This window comes from Toxotes jaculatrix, chromosome 1, assembly GCF_017976425.1.
Source record: "Toxotes jaculatrix isolate fToxJac2 chromosome 1, fToxJac2.pri, whole genome shotgun sequence".
In the NCBI taxonomy this organism is placed as follows: Eukaryota; Metazoa; Chordata; class Actinopteri; family Toxotidae; genus Toxotes; species Toxotes jaculatrix.
Window position 1 is genome coordinate 25569581 of NC_054394.1, and position 23506 is coordinate 25593086.

The following is a 23506-nucleotide window of genomic DNA, read 5'->3' on the forward strand; positions in this document are numbered from 1 at the left end:
TTCTGTTTACTTCCTTGTTCCCCACAATCTTATTTCCTACACAACATCTAAGTACAGCTTCCGGTGACTAAATTATCATTACCATATTCATACAACAAAATTAGCCTTCGCTGTAAATTGTGTTGCCACATTATCTGATGGTACATGCCAGTATACCGTATAGGGATCAGTGAAGCTGAAATGTTATGTAACAGGTTTGAGCTCACGTTCAGGGAGGATCTCGTCCAACACACTTAAAATACTGTCCACAGTGGAAATGTTATAAACATATAACTTACGAATTTTGTTATTTTGTTATTGATTGCAACGTTTGTGTTAAAAAAAAATTCGTGCGGCTTGCTGTAATATACTTTTTTTGGGCAAGTTAGAGTTTGAACATGCACTGTACTAACACTTTTTTTAAAATATACTTTATTGAACAAGCTAACCACGGACATACTGGACATGTGTCCCAGTAGTGAGAGAAAAAAAAATAAAGCTAATAACATTAAACTGTAACAGAATGGGAATTGCGTAAATAATAGAAAATAAAACATACAATAACTTGATAAATAAATGTAATAAATAAACCAGAAATGGTCTAAACCTTGGGGGCGTGGAAAGTGACCTAAGTAGTCGCGTCATCGGTTGTTTTGACCAATGGCAAAACGGACATGCAAATTCCAGATTCTCGTAGGAAGTGGAATCGGATATGTCAGAGTTACTGTTCCTAGCCTCGGCTCCGTGAATCAGGGGGCGTCCTACAAGCCAAACAAACAAACGAAACGCCACGAATATAAATAAGACCTTTTAAGCAGCAAGGAGTTGATTTATTTTTTTCCTGCTGATGCTGATGTAAGTAAGCTAAAGATACTGCTGCCGTTCTGTATGTGAGTGTGTGTGTGTGTGTGTGTGGGGGGGGGTTTGGTGTCGTTCCTCGGATGATGCTGCCTCGTTAGATCGATAATTAACGGAAGGAATCGCATCGTTTAATGCTCTGCTTTAAAAAACAACCTATTTTTTTTAAACGTAGTTAAGGAGAATACTGGTATAACGGAGATGCTTTCTCGTCTTAGTGTTGCTTTACTGTGAACATATTGCGCTAAATAAATCGGGGTGGTCAGCAAGCTCGTCCAAAAGCGACATGTTTCCTTTTTTTTTTTTCTTTTCCGGACCAGCGTAGCGGCTGGCCTCCTCAGGCAAACACAACACAGATGCACGGGTGAACGTCCTTTCGTCCACAAACGTGTCTCTTCATAACCGTTTTCATTTTGCCAGCCAGCTAACAGTAACTAACCTCAGAACAATATGTGCCCCTCTGGCTGTAAACGCCTCTCCTGCTCGTTGAGAGTCGTGACAAAGAAGGAAGAGCTAATATTAGCAGCTCGTTTTGGCTCGTTTATTAGTTAAATGACACAGTGTGGCTGATAATAAGGGCATTTTGTCTTGGCAGGAGTTGCATACAACTGTCAGATACACTCACTGGATTTGCTTGCCGTGGATGAGACGGGTATTAGCTGTGTATGTGGATGTGGGGCGGGTTATTTAATGAGGCTAATTTTATGCAGGTGGGGATAATTCTGCCACCATGTCTGTTTGTGGGCTGAGTTGTGTTCACAGGTGATGGCCATTTGACCATTAGTTTTCGGTCTAAAACTACTGTGTACGCTTTATTATGTACAGGAACAGGGGGACAGATAAAAATGCAGTGCTTGTTCCTGATATCTCTTAAGGTGGTTTGAGTTCAAAGACTCTAGTTTAAAAAAGTAAAATATTTAGGTGGGTGAAAGTGTTGGTGATGTCTGTTAATTGACTAATCTTTTTAGTGCTAATTGAAAGCACCTTGGTGACATAATACTTATGCTGGTCATCAGTGAGAGTTAGTTTGTGACAAGACGCTGAGGGAACAACTAGAGCTGCAAGGATTCGGTAACTATTTTCATTTTTAAATCATAGTTTTAGTCGTTTTACTCCCTCACTTTCTTAAATGTGAGGATTTGCTGTTTTTCTTTGTCACACATGATAGTAACTGAATATCTTTGGGTTATGGACTGGTATTCAGACAAAACAAGACATCTGAAGATTTCACCTTGGGCTGTGGGAAATTGTAACAGACATTTTTCACACATTACGCACATTTTCTAGACAAAGCAAATACTTGATTTGACCAATTGAGAAAATTATTAGTAGATTGATCAGTAATAAAAGTAATCGCTAGTTGGAGCCCTAAGAACACACTGAGGACGAGTCTTGAGAATGCTGGTGGTATTACCATGCTTTAATGAAAATGTTTGGAAAGAAAAACACTGATAAATTACTATTTTCTTTGTCTCATATATCTGCTCCTTAGGTTTGACCACATCACTGTGACGTCACCTTTTGGCATTTTCAGACTGTGGGGACAAGTGGTTGTTGGAGGCTGACTTCAACATACAGTGTAAGTAAAAGCCTTGGGTATTTTTTTTTTTTGTAGCTTTGCATTTTGCTTCATGGTCGTAACAATAAACAACACTGTCATTTATTTTTGTGAAACCCTGTACCACAACTTCCCTTTTTTCTGTTATCCGGAGATACTGTTGCCCTTCCGTACTCTTTACACTTCCTGCTTTTTTTCCCCTTTAACTTAACAGGTGACTTTTGTAATATAGAAACTTTTCAGTGGTTTATAGCATAACTTTGTTGGTGCATTGTGTTTTAAAATCCATGTTACTCAGTGTTAAATCTACTGTAGGTAGCAAGGCTTCCTATTGGTTCTGTGTAAGCTGTAATGTAATTAAGGTGAGCGTGTTAAATAACTGACTGTTCTTTATCTGAGTGAATTGTTCTCTATATATTCTCACAGATCTGTTGCTACAGCACCTTTGGCACCAAGAGGATTATTTAGGCTACCAGGTATTTCCCTTTTCCATTTTTGTCCTTAATCCTATCTCTGACTTGGTCACAGTTAACCAAGAACTCAAGAAAATAATTTTATTTTGTATGAGTCATGTTTAAATACTGAAAGTGAGTGCACTTTTTTTTTTTTTTAAGTTTTTAATTTGTGACCTGTGTAACTGAGTAGATATTTGTTTCTGAAATTAAAGAAGTGTGGTTTCCTGTTTTGTTTTTCAGAATAATCATGACCACCCACGAGTCAGACGTGGGCACCATCGCTCCAGAGCTGCCGGCGATGTTTGACGGCATGAAGCTGGCAGCGGTGGCCACGGTGCTCTACGTAATCGTCCGCTGCTTGAACCTCAAGAGCCCCACTGCGTCCCCTGATCTCACCTATCAGGACACGCCCCTCAACCACTTCCTTCTCAAATCCTGTTCTCAGCTGACCAAAGAGTGAGTAGTGTTCTCAGCTCTGAGTCTGGCACTCAAGGCGTTACCATGAATGTGGTGCTGCTGCTTCGCCATCTGGGGCTGCAGTGAAGGTAGCAGTTTGTCTGGTGATGGTCCCATCTGTCATCAGTGTTCCCGACTGTGCCACATGTCTGTACCAGACATGTCTGGCTTTACCCTCAGTTCTAGTATGAATTAAACACCCGGCTGTATTTCTGGGGATATCCCAAAGGTAGATTGGGTTTGTCACACTTGCATTACAAATATAGACTCATTCACCATAGGGCAAGAGGATTTGCATTTTTGATGATGCTAGTCTCCCCCTCAGGGTAAGTCTGATGCTTACTATAATTTGAATCTTCCATCTGAGTTTATAATAACTGATGCAAACCATTGGTTTTTGGAACAGTCAGGTCTTCTCTGTGTAGCATAATCCAGGTTAGCAACAGGGCTCCAACGTCCTGTGATTTGGAGGTAAACCTTTCTCCCTCTTTGAACAGTGTAAACCTAATTGCTTTTTCTGAATGAGCATCACTGTCCATGTCCTGTGGTCTGCTGCTGTTGTAAAACTCCAGATGAACTTTCCGCTCCGTAGGACTGCTCTTCATCACGAGTGTCTGCTTGTGTAACCGATTGTTACTGAGCCCTTTGCCTTTCAGCTGTGGTGTCAGTGAATCATAAGGCCACGCTGATGTTTACATTTGTGTCTGGCTTGTTACTGAACCTCAGTGTTTGGGTCATAGATATGCAAGTTCTTTTATGTAGTTGTAACGGACATAACTATAACCCATCGGCATTGTTGATGCTAGTGTTGCAGAATAATTGGTGTTATTTAAAAGTCACGTTTGTAACGTATAATGACATCCTGCAGTGTTGCATAACAGAGATCAATTACACAGCAGAAAGCATAGGAGGGGTGTTGTGAGGTTAACTGGGTCAACAGCGTTCTTGTTTGGCTGTGTTTGGGAACATGCACACGGGGGTTTTGGCTAATGTAGAGGACAACACAGAACAAATGATTTTTTTTCTTGAAGTGCACCTTGGTGTTTGCTTGTTAGGTTTTTTTTTATTTAAATTGACAAAATAAAATAATACAGTCACAGATGCCACAACTAAATGTTAAGGATAGTGTTCAGCAACAAGATCCTATAACTTTTTAAAATTTTGGTCCTTGATGTTAAAGCAACAGTAAACAAGCCAATGCCTGACAAAACATAGGCATTAATATAGTTAAATAGTGTCTAGCCATAACAAGAGGAAAAAGTACAGTTAAAAGTCAAAAGTGAAAGAAAATATAAATGAGAGCAAGAAAGATCACTAGATGGATTTGAATCGGCATGATACAGGCACGGCTTGTTGGTTTCAAAAGTCTATGACTTTATTTTTGGACTTTGATCTGGAATTGAGATCTTATCTATATGACACTGATGTGTCCGTTTCTTGTTTCAGTTGCCTAATAGCTATGAGGCACTCCTGCACCACTGTATGAAAAAAGGCTCCCAATGATGAGCTGAGCTAACCTGGCAACATGCTTATCCTCCTATCCACATTACAACAATGAGGTTATCCTCTTCCTGTAGTCATCAAGTCATAAGCCTGCAGAGTACCTTCTAGAAAAAGTGTGGTTAAGCTTCAGGTCCCCTTTCCGTTCATGCTTGAGGAGATTACATTATCAGTAAATGTAAGCAGTCCGCATTGTGATTGACAATTCTCTTATGTAATAATGTGTTTTCTAGGTGCAGTAACTGTTGGAGCCATGTTAAGACATGAGGAAACACGAGGTTAACAGGCTTGTGTAACTGTTGATGTAATTGAACACTTTGGTCTCTGCACCTACCCTCATGTCTCTGTGTTTTGGTCTATGCACTGTATAAACAACTAGCCTTAGTCTACAGTTATGCTGACCTTGTGTATCTCATCTCATTACCTGCAGCTTGGCCCACCCTGCACTTTACTGTTAGCAAGTGTAACAAGAAAAAATCCAGATAGGATGTTATGTAATTGAAGGAAAGTGAGACAGAGACGCTCAAATCTTTGTTAATGTGTAATTTCCAAACACTGAGAGCAAGTCATATTTGTCCCGTAAGAGCTTGTGTTTCCAGATGGAGTCTGGTTTGTCTTCAACTGAACCTGAAACTAAAATGTAAATTCCCCCTTGAATAGTTTCAGAAAATCACATGAGCTGAACTTTCATTTATCATCTTTTTTATGACTGCAGTATTACATTTAAAGCAATCAAAGAGTTGTCTTAGCTGTTATCCCTATGGCTCTTAGCCGTGAATATATCATTGCATTGATGTGGCTTTCCTTTACATGACAGGACAAGTGGCTGAAAAAACACTATCTAAAAGGGTTTTCCTGTCGAGTTATTCACTGGCTTTTGGTCTTAGTGCGAAAATAAGAGGGTGATTCATGATAATGCACAACATAAGGCCTAATATTTCTAAGGAATATTACGTAATCCAGAGACTTGACTCCTACATCTAACTCCTACAGGGGTGTCGCTGGATCGCAAGTACACATGCGTAACATAACTTAGCAAAACATAGCAACAGACTGCAACAGAAATATGACTTTGCATGCAAACTGTGTGCCAGAACATTCATGTCTGTATTATAAACCACCAGTGCAAACGTATGTGCTCAGGATAGCATTGTATTGATGTTATTTGTGAGCTCTCACCTTGTGCTCTTGTCAAGTGCATTAGTAGAATAAGCTCATATTTCTAGATTGAATTTAATAGCAGGGTCCAATTTTGTATTTTTCAGGTACATTCCTCCCTTACTGTGGGGCAAGAGCGGTCACCTCCAGACGGCACTGTATGGTAAACTTGGTCGGGTGAGCTCCCCTCACCCCAGTGGAATCAGGAAGTACTTACCAATGCAGGATGGGGCTACTGCGACCTTTGACCTCTTTGAGCCACTGGGGGACCATCGAACAGGAGGTGATGCATTTGATCAGGGTCTTTTTTACCAACACGTTTATACTGTTGGTTGCCGCTGTTTGGACAGTACTTATTAGATGATGGCTAATTGGCTCTTTACTGCCATGGCAAACATAGAAACCTCATATATTTTGTAGTTCTTAGTTGTATATTGTAATTCTGTTTCTTTACATTGTAATTCCACTGCTGCTGCTTCTGTCTAGTCTGTTCATGCTACACCTATTGCGAGTCTGTTCGTCCTGGAAGAGGGATTCCTCCTCTGCTGCTCTTCCTGAGGTTTCTCCTATTTTGTTGTTCCTGATAGAATTCTTCCTTTTTGGATTCGAGGGTCAGGAATAGAGGGTGCCATAAGCTGTAAATTTCTCTGAGGCAAACGTGGGATTTTGGAATGCATATATAAGCTTGACTTGACACATTTGGAAAACAAAATGAAGTATTTTTGCCAGAAGTGTCATGTCCAGCTGTGATTATTTTTGCAGGTCAGCTGTGACAATATAATGGACTCTTTCTTGACTTACTGATCTTTAAATGAGGCATGCCATGTCTTTATCGCTGTTTTAAACATGGATTCCCTTCTTTGGATGCCTCAGGTGAACTCTGACCCTACCACTTCAGCTTTGATCTCGTAGTCCTCCCAGAAAGCTTAAGACTCACATGACATTTGATTCCCCAAAAAAGTAGAGCTGCTATTTCCATTCTGTTTTGCTAAAGCTATGTTTGACAGAGAGACAGCCTGATCCTTTATTTTGGGTTGACTGCAGTGCCTTGTCTTGATGTGCTGTTTAGGAGGGTGACATGCTCTCCTCCTTATCTGTGCTTACATATTTCTCATTGGCAAATATCTTTATGGGACGTCTGCCTGTTTCACCAGATGACATCACCATGGTGATATGCCCCGGTATCGGTAACCACAGTGAGAAGCATTACATCCGAACCTTTGTGGATTACGCCCAAAAGGACGGTTACCGCTGTGCTGTGCTGAACCACCTAGGAGCTCTTCCCAACATCGAGCTTACCTCTCCACGAATGTTCACTTACGGTGAGGCCAAGGAGCTGACCTCAGTCACTTTTTCATAACCGCATCTAAGAATGATGACCCAGTTTTTAACATGAAAGAAGGGATTTGGTTTGGTCTGATGATCACTAATACACGTCATCACTTTTGAAATAAAAATGATGTTCTTTGATAGCACCTTAACTTCTTTCTGATGTAATCTGGTTTAGTCAGAGGTGGTTTAATCTCATAATTTGCCTTCATTTAGACAATTATTTGTACATTATTATCCCCAGGTAAAAGTTAAAAGGCTATGTGACCTTGTGGGTGACCCTAAAGCTCCATTCAGACCTGAGCTTATTTAAAAGGTCTGATAAAGGCATGAATTTAATACTCTGCTCTAAAAGCACCTTCAGCAGGAACTGCTGAGCAAAGAAAAATGATCCGTCCTACAGAGGTGTTACTCTGTATTGATTGGTAACGCTGTACTCTTTCTCTTACAGGGTGCACATGGGAGTTTGCGTCCATGGTTGGTTACATTAAGCGGACATATCCTCAGACCCAGCTGATTGTGGTTGGCTTCAGTCTGGGTGGAAACATTGTATGTAAGTTCCTGGGCGAGAACAGGACGAACCAAGAGCGAGTGCTGTGCTGTGTCAGCGTCTGTCAGGGGTACAGTGCTCTCAGGTGGGTTGTTGTCCTCTCATCTCTTAATTAAAATTCACTGTATCATCAAAGCCCCTTTATAAATCTGGCTACTGATGTAAACACATTTCTAAATATAAATGGAGCCCAGCATAATATCACAACATAAGTACTTGCATAATATAATCACACGTTAAGTCAGGAGTTTACCAAACATCTCTTAAAAGCTGTTGAATCATTCAGCTGTTCTGTTTACCATTTTAATCTTAATTAATACATAGAACTTGTCATTTGCCATTTTGAAGAACTTTGGTCAAACGCAACCAACAAGACAGACGGGTTGTAAAAATTTGTCCTCAGGGGCCATTAGCCTGAGAGTGCTGGTTAATACTTTGAACTGGTTCATCCAGTCATTTGTATTCCACTGTGTATTTTATATTATGCATTTTTGCCAGAGTCCTTTTTATTTGATTAGACAGGGATAACGCAGAAAGGGTTAGTCTGCATGATGTGATGGATTGCACTGACTGTCTAAAACATGTCCTGAATAAACACTTTGTGTGCATTGTCACGTTTCATCCAGGACAAACACCAGTGTATTACAGTGTTGTTTTTAACTCACCGGTGCGTGTGGATGTAAGAGTGGACTCTGTACCCTGTGTTCATTTGGACTGAGCCACACCTGTTTTAAATGTAGCCAACGTCTCTTGGCAGACATGACGGGCTGGGTCTGTTGTAGCTTGGGCATAGGTGGAGACTGGCCTTTTATGACATTGGATTTGCAGTTTTTTCCCCTTTTAGTTAATTCTCCTTTCAAATCAGTATCCAAACCTAAGGTGGCTCTTCTTTCAGTCTTCCCTGAGAGCTGTGGCTATTGCCCTTTTCTACAAAGAGTGTGTGATTAATAAATCAAACCATGCAAATGGTGCTGAAACTTCAAAAATGTCAAAACTTTTTTTTTTCTCTTTTTTTTTTTTTTGCTGATGGCCAGTTATTTGAATATCGTTAGCTGCTATGTTGGTTCAGCCTGTCTCTGTCAGTGAGCTGCATATTAATGCCCGACACCATTGCTACTCTCCACCAGCGTGACTCTTTGTGCAGTGGATTATACAGGACATTGAATGTGTTGTTTGGAATGCAGACAGACTGCACAAAGCTAACTTCCTGTGTGTTGTGTCCTCTGTCTCTCAGGGCTCAGGAAACATTCCTACAGTGGGATCAGTTCAGACGCTTCTATAACTTTCTCATGGCTGATAACATGAAGAAAATCATCCTCTCACACAGGTGCAAATTGTTTCACTATAGTTTTTCATTTCAGTTTTTAAAGTTCTGTCCACATGTTTTTTTTGTTTTTGCCAAAGACGATACTATTAACTGCACATCAGTATAACGGACAACATGGTTTGTCAATTCCATTAACTTTTCCTAAACTACCATGAAAACTATGGCTCACCCTCTTGATACAGCAAAGAGGTTTTCAGTGCAGTCTTGAGCAGTCATTTTGAGACTGTTTGATTGCAAAGAGAATATGGTTTACAGTCACTATGCCTGCTACACTTTAAAGTAAGGGACCGCATGAAAATTACTGGGCGGGAAGTTCAGTTTTTTTTTTTGCTGAAGTTAAGTTTACACATGGTACACAGTCTTAAATTCTTTTTGCTGTGCCTCTTTTAGTTCTTAATGATGAATTGAGTTGCACCAATACTGTTGTATTGTTACAGGCACAGTCTGTTTGGAGGAAGCTCATTGAAAATGATAGATGCAGATCTTAGTCGGCTGTACACAGCAACATCCCTCATGCAGATCGATGACAACATCATGAGGTATGTGGAGAAACAATTTGAGATTGCCTCCAGTGAAAGTCATAGTGCTCAGTCTTTTGTTGGAGTAGAGTACAGATCTGAGTTTTTGTATATCCTTATCTGTATTGTGCGCCAACATTTCTCCATCTTCATCAAATTCTTCTAACGATTATTCTTTTTCTTTGGGTTTCAACAGAAAATTCCACGGCCACAGCTCTCTCAAAGAATACTATGAGAAGGAGAGTTGTGTTCATTACATTCACAATGTAAGAAGTGCTTTTGCGTCCACCTCACATCATCTCATATTTTGTATCTGTTTTTGATCGTGTGTGTGTTTGAATGTCTTTTTATTATCTTCTCCTTTTTAGGTGAATGTGCCACTGCTGCTAGTGAACTCTGCAGATGATCCTCTGGTTCATGACTCTCTGCTCACCATCCCTCGCACACTAGCAGGTAACTAACATTGTGCATCGTGACAACACCAGCAGTACTAAACCCTAGTGTTTACCAGCTATTTACCAGAAAGGCAGTAATTCTAGTTATTTTCTTTTATTGGCCATTTACCTGGTAGCCTGAGCGCTGAGTTTGGCATAATTCAAATTATTCTGTTCACGTTTCGGTAATGGCGACAAGCAGTGAGTGAGGTAAGAGTCATTTTAAACTTAATATGGCATTTTTATAATCTAATTTTGACAAGCTGAAAAATTAATAATCCCCACTTGTGCTGAATACTTAATACTTCTCAGATTTCTAAAAACATAAAAACCAAAAATAATTGTCTGTGCTTGGCTCTGTGCAGTACTTGAGTTTGTAAGTAATGGATGTGCCTGCAGACAGATTGTGGCACATTTGCAGTTGATTCTCTATTTAGTCCATGTTTTTATTTTAATAAATGCTTGTACGAAGGCCTTCTGGTGTGTTGGCTCCACATTCTGAGCAGGACACGGTGTGGCACAGAGGTCAAGTTTATGAGTGATGTCTTTTTTTTTTTTTTTTTTTTTTTTTTTTTTTTTTATAAACAGCAGCTGTAACACTCACTCACATGCAGGTGAAGGTCCCTCTATCCATCTGTTTGAAGGGATTTTAACTCCTTCACAAGCTCTCAAAATCAGAGAGTTCAAACCATGTTTTCACAAACACAAAGAGGCAATCTGCTCTTTGAGTGCTATACTTAAACTTACTGACCACTTTAACTATTTTGGAAATGGAAAATCCCTCATGTACGGGTGTGTATATGTGTGTGTGTGGGCATGTGGGTGGGTGAGTCCTGACTGGAAGAGTAAGCGACTCTAGAGAGCAACACTTTCTGAAAAGAGGATCAGCTGCTGCTTTGCTTTAAAATGCGATACAGTGACTCTGACACACAACTACCAGGAAAGGGCTCAACAGAATCACACTCGCTGTGTTGGTGCTATAATTAGCTTACATTAAAAATGTTTGATAAGAGGAGGCTTACTATTAAGTCAGTTGCGTGGAAGTAAATGGGTTACATCTGCTTTAAGAATACTTAAACACGGTATACTCAGCTCTGATTTGTAGTCTTCAGAAGTTATTTTGTCTTTATTCCATTCATGCACTGTATGTTGCTGTGATACAGTGTCAGATAAAGTTCAACTTGACAGCTGCACCAGGGAAAGAGGCACCAGGTTTTATTCAGTGGAGCAGAGCAAATTCTTGAAGCACGAATTTATTAGTCATGTCTCAGTAAGTGATGTGCCCATGTGTTTGTCCTCAAACCTTGCGTGTTTAGTTGTAAGTCCAGACCGTCCTTTCCCCACCTGCCACTCAGTGTTTGGTGAGATGGTGGCTCTGGGTCTGGGCGAGCACTCAGTTGTCCCAGAGCAGATCAGCAGCTGTCATGAACTGTGCTGAGTGGTGAAGGCCCTGTGGGATCTCAATCACTAGTCAACCGCATCAGGCTCCCCCACTAACCCAGATAAAAGCAGAAGAATATAAGAGATCCAGGTCAGCCCTTTTCAGGAGACCACCCCGCACGGTTGTCCGCAGCTGCAGCACTCTGGATTGGTTCACATGGAAATCGGAAAGAGATTAATGGTTTGTCCGCTGTGTGGATATGACCCACTTTTAGGGGTTATTTATTGTGAATGAAATAAAACCAGTATGAATGGATTCACTTCCTCTTGCTGTGTTTATATACTGAGGAAAGACACAGATGTAGCATCAGTCATAGGTCTCTTCAGGAGAGTTTTAAAGCCTGGTGTGAAGATGTAGTATCCTTTCTTGTCGGCCCTTAATTATTACTCTACATGGCCAAAAACAGGTGGACACCAGAGCATTGCACCCATATATGATTGTTGAACATTTCATTCCAAAACAGTAGGCATTACTGTGCCGGTGGAATAGCCTCCACTCTTGCGCGGGACTTTCCACAGCATTTTGGGACCTGACTGCAGCAATTTGCTCCCGCTCAGCCCCGGGAGCGTTAATGAGGTGCAATACTGATGTTGGGCAATAAGTTGGCATCTCATCCTTAGAGGTTAGGGCTGGGTGTGGACTGGCAAACTTAAAAAAAAAAAAAAAAAATCTTTATGGGCTTATTTGTATGTAAGGGCATGGCCAGGCATGTCCACATACTTATGGCTGTTTGTGTTAGCCAAACAGACAAAAGCCTGGTTGCCACAGCCTCAGAGACTTGTCAGTCAAGGAAAACCTGTTAAGTGTGGATATCCTATATTTTTCAGAATCACCTCCAAGTTACACATCGAAACAACTTCATTAACTGTCCAGAGCCTAAGTTTTGAAAAACATTTGCTGACTTTGTAATTCAAAATAGAAGTGGTGTTTTGTTCCTTAGCAACTTTGAGTAGTGGTAGTTGCCACATCTGCATACACCTGCCAGAGTCCTGCTGTTATCTGTCTGACCATGCAAACCCACCCTCACCATTTATAACAGGCATAAAACAATAATCTCTGGAAAGCTCACATTTGAACAGTGTTGGTTTTTAGATAACAAATGAGTAAACAATGCGCAGAGTCCATAAGCCTAATAAATGTATGTTGTGTCACCCTTTCAGCAAAGAAACCCAATGTGATCTTTGCCCTGACACTACACGGTGGCCACCTGGGCTTCTTCGAGGGCGCGGTGCTCTTCCCCCAGCCCCTCACCTGGATGGACAAAGTGATTGTGGGTTACGCCAATGCCATGTGCCAGTGGGAGAAACAGAAACCGCCGTGCCAAAGTGGCCACCTGAGTGAGAGCTCCTGTGCAGAGGAAAAAGCTTAAACCTCTGTCCTTTGTATCTCTCTCACTATTTCTGTTCCCTCTCACCTCTCACCCTCTCCAACACCACTGTCCCAGCACTGAGGAGACACCTGAACTTAAACCTTAAACTGCTCTCTCTTCTCTGCCTTCTCCTCTGGTGCTACTCACTGCTACTGACCCACATTTGTCCTCGCCTTCACCACAGTTCCCCTTTGTAATCACCATCACCTTACAGTATGTGAAGGAACAAAAACAACAAACTGCCTTTGTGCTCCTTTCCGTTGCGAAAACTTTGAATTCAGAGACGGGAAAGTTTTGTTTCTTTACATGTACACAACAATGATCCTTGGCTAACGGAGGCATTGGCCAAATGTGACGAGAGATGGAAGTTAAGCTGGCGTTAAAGGGAAAGTGAGAGTACCACTTTAGAGTAGTCCAGTGAAAAACAAGAGCACACAAGAAGCCTCCTATTAAAGTAAACAAGGACTGTGCTGCAGAAGGTGCCCATTTAGTGCACCTCTAAGAAGCTCACTGCTTATCACCGCCAAGGCCATATAGCCTAGTCTGCTGTCTAAACCAACACAGCGTCTTTGTAGTGTGTGTGTGTGTGTGTGTGTGTGTGTGTGTGTGTGAGTGTGTGAGTGTGTGAGTGTGTGAGTGTGTGAGTGTGTGAGTGTGTGAGTGTGTGAGTGTGTGAGTGTGTGAGTGTGTGAGTGTGTGAGTGTGTGAGTGTGTGAGAGAGACCCACAGATGTAGTTTGTATGTCTGTGTGCGCTTGTGTAGACAGAGAGTTAAAGACTCCTGATGGGGCATGTGACCTTTGTGTTCGGTTGGTGTGATCCAAATTCTCTGTTCATGGTCTACTGGCCTTTTTAATGTCTGTTCTTTTGGGTGAACTGTTGTTTGTAGGAAAAGTAGAAAACATAAAGAGTTATGGTGGGATTTTACACTTTAGTCCCAGCTCCTGGCATCTTACATTTGGCACTTGAAATGAAAGTGTTCAGAGCTTACCAGACATGACGGGATTCATACACATTCCCTCGGTCGCATCCTATCACTTTGATTCAATGCACTTTAAACCCTGTATGCCACAATCTTTTTGGTTTTTTTTTCCCCTTGTTTATCTCGTTATTTAAGATGCAGGTATGGAGATTATTGATTTGGATTAATTCTCCTTGTGACCGAGAGGAAGAACAGAAGGGAGCAAGGATGATAACAAGAAGTTAGATGATTCAGATGTTCCCTGTGTTGTCTGTGGTCGGTGTCTTTGAGCCCTCTTACTCTTTTGTCTGCTTTTGATCGGCTGCTGGTCCATCCTTCTCTTACTGCACAGCCAGAAGCCTACTGCCACTGGACAGAGGCTAATACTCAACCCTATACACACCTCATTTAATGCAAACATCTTAGTAAACGTCCGTATTTTCCAGCAGGTGATCCTGTGGTATTGAAGTTTTGAAAAGGCAGTCTACTGATTGGCTGGTGTGGTGCTATTAAAGGAAGAGTTCAGCAGTGTGAAGCAGATTTTTTTTGTTTTGATGATGAGTAAGAGGGTGGAGGATACCAACTCTAAACCAAATGTTTATTTTAGTGGATTGTTTGTAAAATACTGCTGATAGTTATTGTGTATAATTAGATGGAGAACACTGCATGCGAGTAAGGAGAGACAGATTTAATGCAAGGGAATATTTTTGTTTCAAAGACTGCATTGACGAGCTTTTCCTGTTTTCTTGACTGGACTTAGCGTTAAAGCTGCAACAACACATGGACTTGAAAACTGCAGTTAATATCTAAAAATGATCACAAACCTGTTCTGATAAAATCTTTTTGTACTACTTGGACCTGTGGACTGTTCAAATCTGACTGGAAACCTATTGCAAACCTTGTTGTAAGGGATTAGGAAGCTTCTTCCGAGGCGAAGTCCAGCCAAGTAAATCTGTAATCTAAAACCTGCCACTGATCACTGTGATAAGACAGATGGGTGGTTTGAGATGACAAAGGGACGCTCAGTGATTGACAGCAGTGCATCTTGTAAGGGTGTATAGGCCCAGGTTTATCCCAGTTGCAGAACGTTTGGCATAGCAGGGCAATTTCTGTAATAGCACACACTATCAATCATAGGGGTGTGCAGAATATTTAAAAACTATCAAATTCTAAGAGTCGAAAGCCTCTGTGAATGCTAAACAGTTTTTCAGTTTTTGTTTACACTCACACTGACTGCGAACAACAACAAAACAGGAGGAACTGTAATTCGACTCATAACATTATGGCTGAGGGATGATTATCCTCAGCTTCAAACTTCATTCTTGGAAATAGTAGCTTGGGTTGAGATTATTCCTGTCAAAAGAATAGTGCTGTATTAGTGAATAAGTTCACTACTGAAGTTGTATTGTTTTTTGGCTTAAGGACAATTTCACAAACAGTTTCAGATTCAGAGATCTGTTGATTTTTGAGATGTAATGGCTTAAACTTAACCTCCTTTGTTGGAGATTATTCTGTGCAAATACTATGAAATCCAGGTATTAATCTCACCAGTGCTGGCTTGGCTAAAATTAAACTCAGCCAATATCTAATACTGATCTGACATCCACATTTAAAATCTGTACACCTCCCTGTGTGGTATTATAAGGTAAAGTGTGGCCAGGGATTGCTGTGTTTGTAAGTCAGCAGCCCGCCATGACTGAATTCATGAAACTGAAAGGGGAAACACTAAATTTTGTAACGACCATGAATTTGAAAAAGTATTGGTCGAGTGTTTGGTGTTTGGGTCGGTGTGTCTCTTTGAAAGGTTTTGATTGAAAGGTGTGGATGTGTCTGTCTCAGCCACCACCTTCCTTTCTTTGCCCCTCTGAAGATTTATCACCCTGCACTGGTCAAACCACAGATCACTGCTGCCATCTGTTGTCAGGGAGACCTAACTACAACTGCCAGTCTGATGGCAGACATCCTCTCATTCACCTACAGAGACATGACAGTGTTCATGGTTCACTCTCATTTCAACAACAAAACAACAAATCCCGTGGTTTAGATTTATTCTGGCTTGTGGAAAAATCCGATGACTATTGATGACACCAGCACAAACCCAGTTTCTGCAGTGAGAGCCATTTGTGTTCTTTTGCCCCCCAACTTTGCACAAACATGCAGGTTTAGATGTATTATTTGGATGTATTTTTTTCTAGTTCATTATTTTGAATTATTATTTTCTATTTTGTATTGTTATAATGACTTTGTGTTATTGTGCAAATGCATCAGAGTGTGAGTGCTGATGAGTAAGTGTGTACTGTATCATATCACCACCTCTGATTGATAAAAACCAAAACGTCTTCACTTTAACAATAGAAAAACAAAATGATTATATAAAGATAGTGTATACTCAAATATTTGAGGGACCAGGGATAAAAAATAAAGGCAATAACCAACCAGGAGGGAATCTTTTTTTCATTTTGATGCTGTTGTGACAGGAAATAGTGTCAAAGTCTGTTAGACCAAATTATGTCACATACATTGAGATAGTTTCCATATGGAGCGTGGGATCTGATGTGTTTTACTGTGTTGATATGAAAATGTGCTCCTCTGTACTTATCCTAACCCCTGTGCTTCAAGCCTTTTTTTTTCCCAAGATCGTGGGCTCATGTTCAATTGCTTGGAAACTGAGGAAGTCAAACATAAACCTCTCAAGGGACTTAAAATGTCAATGAATCCAAAAACACACCTCGTATTGGGGCGAACATTGCTCAGTGTTGTGTTGTTCTAGAAGGATTTTTCAATTGAAATCTCAGCCTAAGCAAGTGGATGAGAGCCCACAGTATGTTAACCTACAGTAATAATTATACAGCTTTAATTTTACATTTACAAACATTTTGATGCTGAATGATGGTTCAAGGATGTGGAGACAACTAGAAGGAGCACACATAGTCACACAACATAATGTACTCTGATATTGAACACTGGGTGTTTTTGTGGGAAGAAAACCAGTGGTGTGTGTGTGATCTAATTATGTGGGGAAATATGGTTATTGTGTTCCAAAATAAATTATTTTCTCAAAAGAAAAACTGTTTCTTTTTTAACGATTAGATGTTTTTTTTCTTTAGCAGCATAAGAGAAGTTATCTGATTAATATCAAGGTTTATAGGGGGAGGAAAACGCTGTGTTTTCAGACTGAAACAGCCAATATCTAATACTGATCTGACATCAGTAACTTAGGTCAGACTAATTTAAGCCTCCTCTATGGGACAGAATTAGTTGAAAACAGGCCTGATTTTTTGAGGAAAGCCTGGTTTTGGCTGAAACACCCATCAGATTAGTCAAAGGACAAAAATGACAACTCATGTAAAACTACAGACACACACAAACAAAAAACTATTTTATTGAAAATTTCCCAAGTCAATGCACATTGCAGAACGGATCTTTGTGGCACATCAGGCATCTGAGTGTAACAACCCAAACAAGGCTGCTGAGACAAAGAACTGTTTCCATGGCACTGCATCAGGAGGCGCTTGCTCCTAACACGACAATCGTGTGCAGGCGTATCCATTATCAGTCTTCCCTCTTCATACCCCTCTAAAATTCACCCTTGACAATGTAAAACACTTCTGTTCTCCTTCATTTGACAGAGTTGTAGGCACTCGGCTGTACTGTATGTTGTGAAATTCTTTTTTTAAGGCAAGGAGCACCAAACCGAACTCAACCTGACTTCATTCTGTTTGTGAGCTACGTCATCACATTACAAAGTTTCTTGTCTTCCTTCAGCTTGTGTAGTAACAAGGAATGCAATCAGAAGAGAAGCAAAACTCGTCAGAACTATAAAATCACAAACATTAGCCATCAGTTATTTTTTCTGTGATATCTAAACATCCTTTTTCGTTCCCATATAATTACTCATTTGCAAACCATCCCCCGCTCCTAACTCTAGATACTTCTTTTTGCTCATAGGAACTGACTGAATAATAAAAAAAATATCAACCTAGCTTCAAAATAGACCACACATCTGATCTGATCACAAAAGAAGCATCTAGGGTGAAGGACACTATAACTCTTGGGTTTGAAATGGGAGGACTTTTCTTTCAGAGAGCAGTGTCTTCAGAGCCAAAAAGCTTGGTGGCGATGGCCTGGCAGTCAGCAACGGGGGACTTCCCATCAAAGTCTGCCGGCAGGATGTCTGCATCGAATTCTTTGAAGTAGTTATCCAGCTCGTCACCGTGAACAAAGACCTGAGGAAAGAGGCGACTCGTTCAGATCACAGGAAAATGCCAGAAAAAAACACGGGGTGACAGCAGCTGTGCGTACCCTCTCCAGCAGTTTGCTCTTCATGAAGGGTTTGACCACATTATATGTGGTGGTGAAGTACCAGGGCTGGTGGGTTACGTGGACTGCCTTGAAACGAGCAGGGAAGGAGTCCTGCAGAACAACACACAAGACAGCATAAGGTTTGAAAGGTCGCAGTTCTTTGGTTCCAATTCAAGAAATTCTCAGCTTTTGTTTTGAGTCCTCTCTGACCTGCAGCATGTCCACCATCTTCTTCAGCTCAGCCGGCTTAATTCCTGAGGCGTGCTGCATGGTGAAGCCCTTGAAGTTCTCAATCAGGACAAAGCCATTGATCTGCGTCTCTTCATTCTCAAGCAACTTCTCCAGGATCACACAGTAGGCTCTCAAGATCTGAGACACACACACACACACACACACTTAGAAATTATCGCAAAATTCTTTTCAACTGTGCTTTTTACATATTTTACATATTTTGTTGTTTTACTTCTTTTCATTTAAAAAAATCAACTAAATGTGCAGCTGTGCTCTGTGAACTTGCTTCACCGCTACCTCATCGAATGTAATCTCCTCCAGGTCCCAGTTCTCGATGTTGAAGAGCAGGACCACGCGGCCGTACTTGTCTCTGCTGGGCAGAACCACAGGGTAGCCCGCCTCGATGGTGCTGCGGACCGCCTCAGGGGTCAGGTTCTCAAACAGCTCAGGATACTCCTTCCTGAAGCGAGAATAACCTAAAGCAGGGGCCAAATGTAATTGGTTATTCACATTCAGTAAACATTGTTGAATGTAATTGTTAGAATATTTTATCAGCACTCCGTGTCTATTAAACTTTTACCTGTTTTTGTTTGATTCTGTTTGTTGTTACAAGGTCATGTTTGTTACTCAGGCCTGTTGCTAACACTGTTACCAACAGTAGCTTTATGCAACTATTATGCAAAAGGTTGGATGCAAACTATGAAAGGTAAAACGTCATCCTTCATTTGGAAGCTAATCATTTTTGTTGGAGGACTGGATATGGCCCACGGGCCACTGTTTGCTGACTGATATACACATATCTGTCCATCACATCTGAAAGATCAGCTGCACTCTCTTATCAGGCACTGATGGTTCACAAACCCTGTGTACAGTGTGGAACTGCTCAGTGCAGGTTGTTGATGTGCCAAACACAATGACACCACTGTCTTAGTGCATCTATAGAGCTGCACTAAGCCTCTTCATACCGAGGCACCAATTAACCCACCCTAAATGTGTGTGCATTTGAGAAAGTCCATTTGCACGTGCATGTTGCTTGTGTGTGTGTGTGTGCATGTATTGAGCTAGTAGCAATTAACCCTACGGGAACGAGTTCACATTCCAATCACATTCCCCTCTCACTCTAATAACTTCTTCTACTATGTTCATAAATGTGTGTGTGTTTATCTTGTGCTTCTGTCTTTGTAAGGACCAAATATTCAAATAACAACAGCAAATGTGGAGAAAAAAAGTGAAATTGTTTCTTTTTGGTCTTCCACCTGGTCCAGGTGTTTCTGGTTTATCTGTGTTTTTTGAGTATTAGATCACAGCTCAGGGTTTAACCTTGGGGTGAAGCTTTACATTTGGATCATTGACTCATTTGGTATAAATTTGGCTGAGTGAAGGTTACAGTTGGAATAATAAGTGTGGGTTGATGTGTTTGTGGTTAGGGAAATAGCATTTTAGTTTACATTTTTGGTCATCAAGAAGATTGAAAAATGAAATGAAAAATTGAAAAAAGTCTAAAAAATAAATGTGCACACACATTTACAAAAAAGCATGGTGTCTTCTCACAAGAGTGTCAAACTGCTCTGAGTTTTCATCTCACCTCCTCTCTCAGATAAACCCAATCAGCACAGCAGAACACTGTGGGTTCACAAGTAATAGTGAAATTGCTGTCCCATTTGGACACAAAGGAGGGCTTTGTTGGGCAAAACTCAGAAGCATCTCAAAGCCCCCAATTAATGAACATATGCCTCCCTGTCTCAGTGATGGGCAGGATTCATGCAAACGAGGAGCACAAAAGAGCTCTCACGCTCAATTACTGAAGCTATTGGAAAATTTCTGCAGAGACTTAAAAAAAAACCTATCAATGCCAAATTCATATTTTTAAAAAATCACTTTTGATTTTTTATATCGCAGTTTGTGTTTCTACAGCAGATCTCAAATAGGAGTCACTGACATAAAGCTGTGTGGATTGACAAGTGGTCTCCTCTGTAACTCACCTTTCATGAGCTCATGGGCTCTGACAACATCAAACTTGCGAGCTCTGAGGAAACGCAGCAGCAGAGAGTCGGGTTTGTCCCCGAAGCGTTCCAGCACCAGCTTGGCCAGGTCGTCTCCCTCCGCTGCCCTCTCCTTCATCAGGGCCCGCAGGTCCTTCAGTGACGACGCCCGCCTCTCATCTGTCTCATTCAGCTCATCCTTCGCCTTGAGAAAAAAAGAAATAAATGAAAAGCAGATGCTCAATTTCAAAGTGAGATTGTTAAACGTTATTAAACTCTGTTTATATTACCATCCAGTTATCATTTTTTACCTTTTGTACAGTGTGGCCAGGCAGTTTGTGGCACGGCCCAAACACCGGCCCATGATCCTTCACTGTCAAATGCTCCAGCTTTGACCGCATGGCCTGCTCCTCCTCTGACACCATACGGAAAGACCCAGTCTGCACAAAGATCAGTGTGTGAGAGATTTTAGAGATGAAGGCATCACACTGGATCACGCAGGTGATTATCCATCCACAGAATGTGGATCTACAGAATGCATACACACTGCATGAGAACCTACAACCCATCTGAGTCAGTTCAGACCCCAAATGATGAACGCCAGTGAACGGCCGCTTAATCTGCTTCACATGATTACAGAAAGGACTTCTAAAGCCACTTCTTAAAAAGAAGCTTAAGGGTCCATCCCAGGGCCAGCATCTAGTGGCACAATAACAGCATTAAGAAGCATCATGCGCTGACAAACCTCCAAGAGCTGATGCTTTTAACCCAGGCCCAAGGTATTAAGTGACACTCAAGTACTCTCTCTGAATTGTTGCAAAGTAATTAAACTTACAGCAGCCATGGTTGCAGCGTCTCTCAGCAGCTTCACCAACACTGTGAAGAAAGAAGGATTGGCACAAACAGAACATGAACACATCAAACCGTGAACAAAACAGAGTCTCTTTCTTTCAGAATCATCTGTACAAGTTTGTTTCAAGCAAAGGCAATGAGAACAAAAATAAGTGCAGTTATTGATGTATGGCATAATGATCTATATAAATACAACAGGTAGCGTTGTGGGATTAAAAACAATATCTTGTTTTGGCTCAGTGACCAAATATTGAAAATGAAGCATGGTTTCTTTACTAATCAGTGGAGCAGACATCCTCTTATATAACACGTAATAAAACAGTAGATGCCTACTGAGCACTGCTCCCCTAGAAAACTGATTTAGTCCAGTTTGTTTCTCATGTCTTTCCACTATATCATTACAAAAGAAATGCCTGGCCATATCTGAAAAACTATTAAATGACATATGACACGCCCTTGCTCTTTTTGTAAAAGAGAAAATTGTATGATGTGCCGTTTTTTGTGAATGTGCAGAAACATCAGCATCTTACAATATATGATACAATTTTACATGTAGTTCATCTACAGACTGAACAAAGAGACATATCATTTTCATCTTTGTTTGGATTAGGAAACTGGTGCAATTTGAGTTAAAAATCTAATGCTAAGAAACTAAAATTACATGCTCACCTCTGTGACTTGAATGTCATGGTAATATATGAGAGACCTGGTCAATTGGTCACATTCAAAGTATTCTTCAGTGATAATAAAAACATTTAAAAACATATATAATATAGGATAAAGCCATACACCGATACGGAGATTAGCTTATGTAAAGTATTATCTTGACAGATACTTTGCAGCTCCACTGTTTAAGATGTGACCAATTATATATAAAACGTCAAACACAGAACATCAAAAAGTACAATGCACAGAACATACAATGCACGGACACTGAATTTACACACTTAACACACTACGACACATTCATTCATTACACTAAATTATAGTCATCTGGCATTCAACCTCCAATAAAAAGAAGCATTGCTTATCTCAGTTTTGTTTCAGTAACAACTTTTATCATCTTTATTTCCAAATCTATCGTGGTGTTATTTTAATGAAAGAGCTGAGCAGCCTTACCTCAAGCAGAAGGGATGAGACCAGTAGGCAAAGTGGCAGAAGAGACAACAGGAGGAGAGAGGACCAGGAGGGGAGGAGTTACTGAAAACGTCGCTCAAAGTAGGATTAAAATGACACAGTGGATTACAAGGAGTGGCTAATCTACATAATGCAAACTGTGAAGTGAAGGGGGAGCTGGGATGGAAGAAGAGAGGTGTATGGCACTGGCGTGGACAGTCACTCTGCTCCTGTGGGGCAAAAAAAACACCACAATGTTAGAAGAAACCACATCAACCTTGTCATTATCATTTAAAAAATTACAAAAACAAAAAACACAAGAGCAAAAAATAAAATGCAGTGATATTTCTGCATATATACAACAAATTTAGATAAGGTAAATTGACAGAAATGGAAAAAGAAAGTATAAAAAGATTTTAAAAAACACATTGCCAGTTCAAAATCGACTAACAAATCAGAAAACATTTTAACAAAACTGAAACTATTTTGTTCATGTGTTTAGTCCAGTGTTGTTGTGTAACGAGGGGACACGTACTTAATTATGTTTTTTACATTATTTTTATGTTTTTCTTTCAGCATCCACCCTCAGGGTGTTAGGTATTTACCTATTAAGCATCACATATTGTATGAAATTGAATAATTCGCAGATTTTTTTTTTCTCCAGTGTGACGCCTGCCACGGCTACAGTTATGCTTTTTTTCAACCCAGCACATGTGACATGAAAGGTGGGATTTGCCTGTGGAAATGTCATATGAGAGAGACGACCACCTGTGAAGGAGACCTCAGCTCCATATTACACATTCCTCCCTTCACATTCTTTAAAATCCTCTTCAGAGGGAACCACTTGTTTTGGGTCCCAGATTATGGATTTCTTATCCATGATCGCTCAGCATCAAACAACTTGCCTCTCGTTTAGTGCCAGTAATTAAATATAATAACTAAAAATAAAATCACATTTCGTTTTAGCTTGAACGTGAAGGTGCAGACCTTCATGTTCACCTCAGGATGAATTGTAAACACTTTGGTAGTCCCTTGAACTTTCATCGTGTGCCATCATCAGGTAAACATTACACCTGCTAAAGTTAAAGCTGACCTTAGTGTTCAGTTCAAAGAAACAGTCTGCCTAAATGC

The 23506-nt window shown here is 40.6% G+C and overlaps 2 protein-coding genes across 3 annotated transcripts; one reads left to right on the plus strand and one right to left on the minus strand.

The window, feature by feature from the left end:
* Positions 1–691: 691 nt before the first annotated feature.
* Positions 692–16960, plus strand: LOC121180052 (monoacylglycerol lipase ABHD2). Of its 2 annotated transcripts, none has more exons than XM_041035176.1 (12): positions 692–834; positions 2330–2416; positions 2822–2871; positions 3091–3306; positions 6072–6247; positions 7119–7286; positions 7745–7928; positions 9078–9170; positions 9608–9709; positions 9885–9954; positions 10057–10141; positions 12724–16960. In XM_041035176.1, the coding sequence occupies exons 4-12, from the start codon at positions 3098–3100 to the stop codon at positions 12930–12932; spliced, it is 1296 nt and encodes a 431-aa protein (XP_040891110.1). In that variant the 5' UTR covers positions 692–834; positions 2330–2416; positions 2822–2871; positions 3091–3097; the 3' UTR covers positions 12933–16960. The 2 variants fall into 2 exon arrangements, with proteins under 2 accessions (XP_040891110.1, XP_040891117.1); XM_041035183.1 differs by lacking the exon at positions 692–834 and adding an exon at positions 1836–1908.
* Positions 16961–17971: 1011 nt separating this feature from the next.
* On the minus strand, positions 17972–21251 carry LOC121184831 (retinaldehyde-binding protein 1-like). Its single transcript, XM_041042768.1, has 7 exons — positions 21243–21251; positions 20719–20895; positions 20408–20612; positions 18723–18901; positions 18405–18563; positions 18195–18305; positions 17972–18118 (listed from the first exon to the last, which is right to left on the minus strand). Exons 1-7 carry the CDS (start codon positions 21249–21251, stop codon positions 17972–17974), a joined length of 987 nt encoding a protein of 328 aa, XP_040898702.1.
* Between the last annotated feature and the right edge of the window lie 2255 nt (positions 21252–23506).

Excerpts from the sequence above, each read along its gene's own strand:
- LOC121180052 (XM_041035176.1), top strand. The coding sequence starts at position 3,098 with ATGACCACCCACGAGTCAGACGTGGGCACCATCGCTCCAGAGCTGCCG. Across the intron at positions 6,248-7,118 it reads GGGGGACCATCGAACAGGAG|ATGACATCACCATGGTGATA; the intron begins GTGATGCATTTG and ends CTGTTTCACCAG. Across the intron at positions 9,955-10,056 it reads GTGTTCATTACATTCACAAT|GTGAATGTGCCACTGCTGCT; the intron begins GTAAGAAGTGCT and ends TCTCCTTTTTAG.
- LOC121184831 (XM_041042768.1), bottom strand. Across the intron at positions 18,902-20,407 it reads AGCCCATGAGCTCATGAAAG|GTTATTCTCGCTTCAGGAAG; the intron begins GTGAGTTACAGA and ends CCCCTGCTTTAG. Across the intron at positions 18,564-18,722 it reads AGGAGATTACATTCGATGAG|ATCTTGAGAGCCTACTGTGT; the intron begins GTAGCGGTGAAG and ends TGTGTGTCTCAG.